The 11,206-nt window shown below is 39.1% G+C and overlaps 1 protein-coding gene across 1 annotated transcript; it reads right to left on the reverse strand.

Annotated features, from left to right (window-relative positions):
• Window positions 1-6,817: 6,817 nt before the first annotated feature.
• Window positions 6,818-9,825, reverse strand: LOC110701490 (probable inactive histone-lysine N-methyltransferase SUVR2). The gene is made up of 6 exons (XM_021879136.1): window positions 9,637-9,825; window positions 9,059-9,485; window positions 8,031-8,980; window positions 7,410-7,675; window positions 7,193-7,259; window positions 6,818-7,090 (listed from the first exon to the last, which is right to left on the reverse strand). Exons 1-6 carry the CDS (start codon window positions 9,823-9,825, stop codon window positions 6,944-6,946), a joined length of 2,046 nt encoding a protein of 681 aa, XP_021734828.1. The 3' UTR covers window positions 6,818-6,943.
• Window positions 9,826-11,206: the final 1,381 nt, after the last annotated feature.

The following is an 11,206-nucleotide window of genomic DNA, read 5'->3' on the forward strand; positions in this document are numbered from 1 at the left end:
TCTTTTACGTGGAATATTAAATGCAAGTCATGACCCATTCACATGTCCACTAACCTTATTGATAACTTGGACGTTTTTTCCAAATTGAGCCCAAATTGGTAAATATTTACCAAAGTAGACGCGTGGCAAAAGTATTTACCAAACTAAGCTTCTAGGGTAAAACGCTGTCTCGGTCAGCGTTTTATCCTGGAATATTTTTTTAAAAAAATTCAGTAGGTAAAACGCTGTCCCAGACAGCGTTTTACCTTGTGTTTAATTTTTTTTTAAATTCGTAGTTATTATAGGTAAAAGGAGGAAAAAAAAAAAACATAGCACATAAGACGCTGACCCAGGCAGCGTCTTATGCCGTTTAATGAAACGCTGTCCGGGACAGCGTTTCATGCGTGAAGAGAAACGCTGTCCGAGACAGCGTTTCATGCGCGTATATACATTCGCAGCAGCAGCAGAAACAGAACACAACAACAACAACAAAAACGCACTCCCTCCTCCCTCTCACACTAAACCACCAAGGCCGTAACCACCGCTGCTGTCGCCGCCCCCACCGCCGCCGGTGCGCCGCTGCTGCTGCCGCCACCTTGCTGCTGCCCTTCTTTCTCTCACACTCAGTCACTCAATTTCTTGGTAAAACCCTAAACTCAATCTTGTGTAATTGCTCTAAGTTGTGGTGAATTTATGTCAATTTTATGAGATTGTTGCTAATTATTAATGAAAATGTGGTACATTGTTGATAATTATTGATGGTGATGTGGTACATTGTTGATGAAATTGTTCATGACATTGGTGAAGTTGTTGATGGTGAAAATGTTGAAATTGTTAATGGTTGAAATTGGTGAGAAGAGATGAAATTGTTGAAATTATTGAAATAATTTAGGTTGAAATTGTTGAAAGTGTTCATGAAATTGTTGAAATTGTTCATGAAATTGTTGAAAGTGGTGAAGTTGTTGATGGTGAAGTTGTTATTGGTGAGAAGAGTCTTAGTTCATTATTGATAATATATCTATCAATTCATATTAGTGTAATGTTTGCAATTTTAGTTTGTTAGTAATCGTTTTGCATTTCAACCTAAACTAAGAGTTTATAAATGGATCCCAATCTTGTATTTAATTTTTGTTGTATTATTACAAACACGAAGTATTTTGTATTAGAATTTGATGATTTTATAAGATTAGCTAACAATTGGATCGTTTCTGTTCTCTACTTTGGATGTCGTTTGAAATATTATATCTTTGCCTTTAACTGGTCCGGCTGCATGTTTGGTTTATAACGTTTTCAATGTACAGATATCATGGACGGAGATGATCGTAGGCCCGGACCTGTGGACCCTTCTGTGCTGACACTACAGCACACACATCGGAGCGTTGCTATCTGGGACCAGACGGTAATGAATCATCTGTCCTTTTATGAACTCATGCATTTAGTGTTATTATAATTTGTGTTATTAATTTTGGTACGACAATTTTTAATTAGGTTGATCCAGCGCAGCAGCTAGTTTGTAGGCACTACACCACCAGGTTTATGGTGGGATGGGTTATCGATCCGCTCGTTCTTCAGTACATCGAGTTTGCAGGCTTCGGTGGCATACATCGGATGGCGACCAGGGAGATCGATCGAGCGCTTGTCACTGCGCTCGCGGAGAGGTGGAGACAGGAGACGCACTCCTTCCACCTCCCTGTTGGGGAGGCGACCGTTACGTTGCGTGACGTCGCCGTACTGACGCGCCTTCCTGTACATGGGGCTGCGGTAACAGGACACGCGTTAGTCGATCCAGCTGGTTTGGTCGATCGGGTTCTCGGGGTTCGGCCAGAACCCGGCGATATTAGGGGGTCCGGGTTGAGGACCGCCTGGTTACGCGACACTTTCAGTCAGCTACCTCAGGGCGCGGATGACGCCACGGTTCAGAGATACGCTCGGGCGTACTTGTTTTTCCTCGTCTCGGGCGTGCTATTTGGGAACAAGAGCGGGAGCCACCTGCAGCTTCTGTACCTGCAGCTGTTAGACCACGATTGGGATCATATCCGTGGCTACAGCTGGGGTAGTGCCTGCTTGGCGACGTTGTATCGCCAGCTGTGCAGAGCATCCCACCTTGGTTCTGGCGAGATCGGGGGTCCGTTGATAGTGCTTCAGGTAACTCACCTAATTAATTACCAGTAACTTATTTCGAAAGCCTTTTACGTAGTTTATACTAACCCGAGTTTTGTATTGTTGTGTGCTAGTTTTGGGCTTGGGAGCATATACATGTAGGCAGACCAGGTAGGCCTGCGTACCATCGGCTGGGACAGCAGGACCGGGACGACCAGTACCAGGCGTACGATGCTCCACCGCTCCCTACACCTGATGAGGCGTACGGTTGCAGGTTCGATACCGTTTTCATTACTGTAGACTTCATTCATTTATTGTATTAGTTGATAACCTGAATCTTTTTCCGGTACTAGGTGGGTGGTCCGCAGACTGACACATGCGCATACCGCGAGGGGGCTTCCATACTACCGCGACGCCCTAGACCGCCTGACCGAGGACCAGGTAATAATTTAAAGATACTTGTAATCATTTTTGTAATGTGAATACTGTCTGAGACTAACCTTTTCTTGATATTACTGTTGCTGTGTTATTGCAGATGACATGGGATCCGTATGTACCTGACTTGGTAGATTCCATGCCTGCACATCTGCTGGACCATCAGGCGGAGTGGCGCGCCAGGGTCCCCCTGATCTGTTTTGAGGTCGTGGAGAGTCACCTACCCGACCGAGTCCTGAGGCAGTTTGGACTACGCCAGCCCATCCCCCAGCAGTGTGACACGAGCGTACGCCTTCACGGCGTTGACCGTCGGGGAAAGGGGGAGACCAGCTGGTTACTGGAGCATTGGCGTTACGTTGAGCTGTGGACGCAACGCCTTGAGTTTGTCGTTGGAGGTGACCCGATGGAGGGCGTTGTGGATCCCACCGATCCATACATGGTGTGGTACAGGCGTATTACACGGCGTTTCATCAACCCCAGTTACACACCACCCTCGACACATTACCACCCAGCATATGACGTCATTCACGGATATGTGAGTTTCTTTTATTCTACTTATTTTTATCAATTTTTAATTTCTATATCATACAACTTACTGATCGATGATTACTGCAGGCTGCGGATATGGCTGCGATGGTTGATGCACTGTCAATCAGCCTCGTAGACGGACCCACCAGACCCCAGGTCCAGCGGGTACGCGATATGGGCGTGACTACCTTACAGAGATATGGTCACGGCTATCTCGTCACCCAGCGGGACGACCATGATGGGCGCTCGGTCCATTCACAGTTCGAGCTCGGCCAGAGTAGCTGTGGAGGTGATCTTACGTCACCCAGAGACGCAGAGGACTACGTCTTCCACAGTTCTGCGCCGACCCCTACCCAAGAGGGTCCATCGTCTAGCCAGCTTACTACCCCACCGCCCCGAGACCCGTTTACCACCATTACCCATTACAGGCGGCGGCGTGTCAGACGGAGGGCCGACACAGAGACAGAACCTTTACCCCGAATAAATGAGTCGGGATAGTATTAGGTCATTTACTTCCTGTAGCCCGATTTTGTAGAATGATGTAAATAACACTTATATTATTAATATAATGAATGTTTTTTTAATGAATCTGTGTGATGTAAAGTTTAATTTCCTTATTTGTCTAAATCGGACTTTGGTGGTTCACGGTGGTTGTAGTGCTGTTGGGGGTGTCGACAGTGGCGGGAGGTGGTGGTTGGTGGAGGTCGACGGTGGTGGGACGGTAGGGGTTGGTGGTGGTGGTGATTGCAGTGTTGCAGGGGTTGTTGGAGTGTTTTCAACGGCATAAGGGTGGTCAAAAGTGGCGGGAGGTGGTGGTTGCTGGTGGTCGACGGCAGGGGTTGCTGGTGGTGGTTGAGGGTGCTGGCTGTATGAAGGCTGGGGGTGCTGCAGGTTGCTGGAGCATGTTGGTGGTGGTTGCTGCTGGTCTGCTGTCTCCAGCAGAAAAACGCTGTCTGGGACAGCGCTTTAGGTTTCAACATAAAGCGCTGTCTCAGACAGCGTTTTATGTTCAACAAAAAAATTGAACATAAAACGCTGTCTCGGGCAGCGTTTTATGTTCAATTTGAATTCTTATTTTTTTTAAGGTAAAACGCTGTCTGGGACAGCGTTTTATCTACTGAATTTTTTAAAAAAAATATTCCAGGATAAAACGCTGACCGAGACAGCGTTTTACCCTAGAAGCTTAGTTTGGTAAATACTTTTGCCACGCGTCTACTTTGGTAAATATTTACCAATTTGGGCTCAATTTGGAAAAACGTCCTGATAACTTGCTATGAGCCTATAACTAGTTGGATAATTATAAAATGTGGACTTTTTTTTTTGGGAAAAAAATTAGGTTTTTCAAAAGTTAGCTCTTTTATGTTAATTATTCACATTTCTAATTTTGTTGAGATCTATAATGTAATTTCTTTTTATAAAAAAAAAAAAAACTCGCCGTTTTCTTGGTCTATTGTCCTCGAATCTTCTAGAAGACTTAAAACCAACACTAAAATACTTTCTTTTTTTTTAAGACCACCACTAAATACTTACTGTAGTATTTGCATTTGAACAACCTTGGGTTAAAACTACTCATAAAATGACATGTTACACAAATGTACATTACGGTTGATGACATGGTGCAAGCTGATTTGTATAAACCACAATATGTTTTTTTTTTTTTTTTTTTGTAAACAATATTACTTTAAAAAAAAAAAAATCATTGCCAAATTAATACACACGAAAAAAAACAGACAGATAAGATGATAAATATCAGGATAGACATTTAAAACCAAAAATTAATTTTGTCCTCAATTTCTCTCAAAAATCATTACTACATGTCTACGTCAATTATTTATAAATTTGTTATTTTTGAAAATTGCTACGGAGTACCTAGACTAGTAGCCAAATGTGTTCTAATCAGTAATCAGTTGTTGTTGATTGACTATATCGCTTTTAAAGTTTTAAGTATTGATACTTAACTTACTCAACATTTACCTAATAAAGGCATTGCTTTATCCTGAATTAGGTATACGGCTTAAGAAATTTTCAAATCTTGAAGGAGTAATAATACACTAATTTTCAGCCTCTCTGATTTTAACAAAACATTGGTGACCTAACTATAAGTGTATATATACTAGAATATTCTCTATGTCTTAAAATAATCCTTTTTTGACGGTGATCCTAAAAAAAAGAACCAAAACAAGAAACATGTTAAGATGTGGGTAATGGTAATATGTATTGTTTTTTAATTGTCATGATATTTCTAGTAACATTCACAATCAAGTTTGGTCCTCAAAACTAAAACATCAAATATTTTAGGTGGTAGAGCTAGTAGACTGTACATAATTTTGAGAAATACATAAGATTTATACATAAGTCTGAAAAATAATACTCGTACCTTCGTTTTCTTTAAGTTTACTCAATTTTACATTTACAATGCAATGTTGACCATAAATATTTTCAACGGAGCTAGTTTGGTACTCGTACTTTGGTTTAAAAAATCCATCCAATTATTTTATTATTTATAAATAAATACGTAGTAATTAGTAAATAAACTTTCACCAAATTCTTTGATATGAATGGTCGTAGTCACAAAAATACTTCAACAATTCTCACGTTATTATGATTTATTAGATAATAAATCCATAAAATTGTCAACCATCACCAAAACTACAAATCAAAAATTCAGTCCTTGTCATGCAAAGCTTACGCTTCCTTTCTTAATTTTTTTGTCCTTGCAAGTAGAAGCACAAAGGGGGGTGGATTTTACGATTAAATTCGGAGAATACTTTACCGACTAAATTAATTGATATTAATTCTTTACGAAAAGATAATCAGCATTATAAACACAGTTTTCAAAGAATTATTTCTGTGGTTTATCACCATATCCTTGAAAGAAAATCTGTGGGTCAATCATTTCAAGTTAAAAATTGATTAATTGAAATAATAGTTAAGGGTTAATTGAAAGTTAGAGAGAGTTTCATTGATAGGGTTGCATCGCCACCTCGATTGATTTGTTGCAATCGCCTCCTATCTCTCCCTCTCTTTCCCCTCTAAAGAAGAGATATTTGCATTTGTAAAAACTATGCACAATGGGTGATCATCTAATGGAAATGGATGTCCTTGACTTTGATCTTGATCCTGTAACAAAAGAAGGCATTAATAATTAGGTGTTACGATTCATAGACTGAATAACAAAGTTCGATAATAAGGGGGGTTACTACTTTGGTAAATCCAACTGCGACTGCAACAATTGTTACTCGTAACTTCTAACTAGCAAATGCAAGAAGACTATCAAGTGTAAGAGTAAACGAACCTTTACGAGACTTAAATCGACAGGATGAGCTTCCACATCGACATCGAAATGCCTTGATGGGATGACGATCATCATCAAAGTCAATCCCATAATCCTATAGAGACCAAAAGAAAGGGAAGCAGTCAATATGAGTCTCATTTCATATATCTTTAAAGGTTTTAACTTTCTTATCCGGATATAATATCATTAAAAAGTCACTTCTGAACAATGTAACAACTAAGAAGTCATCCATCAACAATGAATAAGTCACTCCTTAATAATAAGGTTAGAGTTTACTCAAGGCACTCTTCCAAGTGGTAGGTGCAATTTGCTAAACACATAAATCACCATATTAATACATGACATTTCTGCTTTCTGATAAAAATGAATTTTCACATCACAGTCATCTGCTGGATCAATGCAATCAGTTGCACATTCATATTAATTATATGGGGCTATGGGCTAAGGAAGGACAGGCTTCACCCAATTTATTAGACAGCTGAGGCGCATCAAGTAACCCTTCAACAATATCATAAACTACTTCTCGACAATATACAAGTCACCCTCAATAATTTCAAAAATTACCCCTCAAGACTAAACAAAACTGACCATCAAAAGAATAAGAAGTCACCCTATAGGACAGTTCAAATGTTGTAAAAATATCAGTTCACTTATACAGGCCCTAAACAATATTTTGGAAATCACCATGCCAAACGAACTTACCCAGGTTAGCTCTTCATACGCTTTCACCTCTCGTGTGGTGAAAAAAGCAAGCTGCCAAATTATAGAATACGAACAAATCTATGTAAGATGTGCTTCAACCCAAAAGAAAAGGTATGTATTATGATTCCTTTAGGAAGGTAAGAAATGACATACATGATAATAATGATGATCTGCAGTCTCCACTTCAACTGGAATCTCAAACAAGTTGGCATCATGGCATCTGAGTCCAAAAGTCGAGTAATTCCAAGTCAGCACATATATAAAAGCAAAGTCACAAAAAAAACTACATTGAATCTCTCAGATTTTAATAGTTAAGGCAGTAATATAACATTATAGATTACCATAAACTTAGTAGGGACAAGAATAATACCTGTGGTTTACAAATCGACCAATGTTCCCATAATTTGTAGCATCCAAACAGAGTGCAAAATCGTCATCCAAAATACTTTCAGAACCCCAGTCTGCATCAAGGTGAACTGGATATGTATGCCTCTCATTTGCTCTACTTTGTTTATTCCTCTCATCCAATTCTGTATTTGTTACAACCTCACCAACATACTCACATACAAATGCACCCTTAGGTAAGTCTTCCAGGGTCCGCAGGCCCCATCCTTTCGCATCAGATGTCCAAAAAACCTGAAAGATAGAGCACTATAATAAGCAATGGAGATACAAGGGAAAATTAAGGTGTGACACTTTCAACTAATGATGGTTCGTTGTATGCAAAAGAACCTTTGAAAATGCGAGCACAAACAAGCATACATATGACACTTCTCTTTGGTGTGTGTACATGAGTGTTTTTATGCTTTTTAGAACCACAGTTGTAAGCCGCTGCTGCTTTATATTTTATATACTTCATACTAAAGGGGAAATTTTAAACTTGAATCACAGGCATTACTTCAGATTGCAACATTCTGATCCAACATAAAATTTGTTCAATCTGTAAACAAATCAATTAATGCAAACCGGTTAGATTCTAGATAAATTTTACCTGCAAGTTGCGAGTGATCCCTCGTTGCACTACTCGATTACCACATTGCGTACTGCAACCACATTTACTCCAACATTCTTTAATAAATTTCTTCACAGAATGACCCTTGCATTTTTCAGGCTTGCTCTCATTCTTAGCCCTCTCTATTGGGCAATCTTGGCAATAGACGTACTTATTCTCAGAAAAGCAAGCTTTTAAGAACTCTGGATTAAGAAGCCCGTCCTCTGTGTAGGCAAACTCACCATTAGTTACTCGTGCACATGCACAAGGTACTGGTGAAGAGAGACAATCCCCTGAACAGGCAGGACAACAATCCTCATCTGAAATCCGAGCCAATGAGATATTGACTATTGCTTTTTGGTAAATAATATTTCTTGGTATGTAAAAAAATTTAGGAAGTTCCCTATTGCCACGCTCATCAATTAATGAGATCTTCACATTCTCTTCACCCTTCGTAATATCATCAACATAAAGCTGGGCTGGCCGCTTCCTACCATTTTGGAATACCTGTGTGGTATCAATATCTGGCTCCTTCTCATCATCAACTTGATGGTTTATAGTGTCCTTTATGTCTTGTACAGGAGATGTTGATCTAACTAATGATTGATTTGTACTATCATTAGCTAATTCACAATATCTCTTACAAACATCTTCCAGTAAAGATTTCAATGAAAAAGGAGGGCCCGTGATCTTATGTGATCTTAGAAACTCCTCTTCCACTAATTTCAGAACTGCATCCATATCTGGTGTATGAGAAGAAATTTTTCCAAGAGCCAAGACACAGCAGAGTTTCACATCTCCCGAGGGCAATGAAACAATGTCAAATTTGTGTTCAATTCTCTGAAAATTACAAGCAGTAGCACTTTCTTTAGTATTGTCATGATCCAAACAACTGGATAACTTTGCAGATATGTTTCCCGTTGAAGAACCCTCCATTAAATCAGGAAGCACTACAAGAAAACAGCAGCATCAGCTAGAATACCCTGTCTATCCAAATTGTATGAATCAATTCATGCAATAGAAAATACCTGAATGAATCGTTGAGGTACTTCCGCTAACAGGTATCAGACACTTTGCAGAAACCTCTTCTAATTCCACAGGAAGAGAGGCAGCTCCATCTATGGGAAATTTAGAGCATGATAAACTTACGGCTCTTTCAGACGCAATTTTCTCAGAAGTAGGGACCTTGAACGATGAAAGCTGGCCTTTTCCTTTGTGCTTAGCAGAGCAGGAACCAAATTCAACTTGTTTGTTCTCTACACATGAAAAAATTGAAGTGTCCGGTCCTTTACTTGAGGAAGATGTCGGAAGAATGTTTCCTTCTTTATAATCTACCAACATCTCATCACTATCAAATGTTGATGATGCTTCATCCTCATCTGGATCCTCATGCAACTTTTTACTTGCAGACTCAGACCCATTACAATCCACTGGCTCCTGCTTCACTTCAACTCTCTATCAAAAGGTGTGCATTACAAGAAGCATAGATAAGAAAAATGATATAGATTATAGAGTCAAACCCAATATGAATTAAATAAAAATATATATATAAAATAAAAAAAAAGTCTAAATTCATACATATTACAAAATGAAATAGTAAATGAACCTTGTCTTCCTTTTTTTCTTCGTACTCAAATATAGCATCTACAAGAGCACGATAGTTTTCTGCTTCAATAAATTCCCAGTTCTTGTCATACAACTTTAATAGTTGCTTAAGTACAGGTTTCACTGTCTCTGGTGATATTCCTAAGGACCTCATTGCATGAAAAGCCTTACCAACTTTTGGATTCTTCATATTTGTACTGGATACTTGACAAATTGGGTAACAGGAATATTGTGCCTTTGTCTTCTAAGCATCCATCAGATCTATACCTGTATTCACAGGATGTTATTGAAGTCATTATCTTCTCTTCCTTTTCTATGCAGAATCTTCCAAAAAACCAGGCACAAATGGCCAACAAGCATCATAATTATGTGATCGATTTAAAAATCTATGCAAGGAGTACATATTAAAAGGTCAGGGATACATGTTGACTATCCATAAACATCATACGTAAGAAGGATGTGGTAAAGTGTCTGCTAAATACAATGTACCATGTGTCTAGGTAAATAAATTGAGAGAAATATATATAGTTTCAACTCAATTTGGTAACCAAAGTTAAAACACACTTCACATGAGCTTCATAAATTGTCTAGGTAAATAAATTTTCGTGATAAAATTAACACTGAATGGGGAAGCAAAGTTTTTCACTAGAAGATCTTGTTAGTAATGCAACCCACAAATTGGGGGGTCAGCCTTGCTGCAAATGTTACATTGTTCCACAGCCCCAACAGAAGCAGAATGTTAAAGTTTACACCATAAAATTGAGAGGAGACCCTGGAAAAAATATAGAGAAACAATTGCCAAACCATGACTAAAGTGTAGAATGATGCGCCGGATAAGTTGGGGAAATTATGAAGTACATAAATGAAGACAGAGGCAATATCAATCATATCACTGATCCATTGGTGAAAAACTGAATATTCAGCTTGAAAGAGGGTGGATCTTTTTTAAAGGGCTAAAGCTAGCATTTAAAGCAACTCCGGACAGCTGGATGGGAAACTAACAAGAGATGGTTGCAAAATGACATATATGGTACGTGAATCTTCTTCATCTAATAAAAGCAAAACTCACCTTCGCTGCATGATAAACAAATGATCACATAACCTCATCATTGATAGCCTCTATCCCTCCCCTGCCTCACAACAATTTTGTATGCAAAAAGCTCATGTTGCATGCAAAGACAAAGAACACTTAGAAGACCAAGCTAACAAAAGCATTTGCTGTATTCCGGAGACAACTTCTTTCAGTAGAACTTAGAAGTTTAAAAAGGCATTTGCTGAATTCTGGAGACAAGTGCCCTCAGTAAAACTTTGCAGTTTAATATTCCTTATATAAATACTCTAGTAGACTGTCTAATAGATGTATCAGCAATTTGGAAAAGCTCTGAAATCCGTACACATGGGAGGTAAATTTCTCCCCACCCAGTCAAGTATTACACACTTATGCCAACTATTTTTTATATTAGTTTACAGCATGCAAGGTGATAGACATAAGAGAATTGGAGAAAGGGCGAGGAGAAATGACCAAAGAAAAAGGGTCAAATATTTCTCCTCATTTAGTCACAACTTCTTGT

Source organism: Chenopodium quinoa, unplaced genomic scaffold (assembly GCF_001683475.1).
Source record: "Chenopodium quinoa cultivar QQ74 unplaced genomic scaffold, ASM168347v1, whole genome shotgun sequence".
NCBI lineage: Eukaryota > Viridiplantae > Streptophyta > Magnoliopsida > Caryophyllales > Amaranthaceae > Chenopodium > Chenopodium quinoa.

Bases quoted from the DNA above. Each gene is read 5' to 3' on its own strand.
- LOC110701490 (XM_021879136.1), bottom strand. From the start codon at position 9,825: ATGAAGAATCCAAAAGTTGGTAAGGCTTTTCATGCAATGAGGTCCTTA. The intron at 9,486-9,636 runs GTTCATTTACTA...ACCTTTTGATAG, and splicing joins AAGAAAAAAAGGAAGACAAG to AGAGTTGAAGTGAAGCAGGA. The intron at 7,260-7,409 runs GTATTATTCTTG...TTTTGGACTCAG, and splicing joins GGTCGATTTGTAAACCACAG to ATGCCATGATGCCAACTTGT.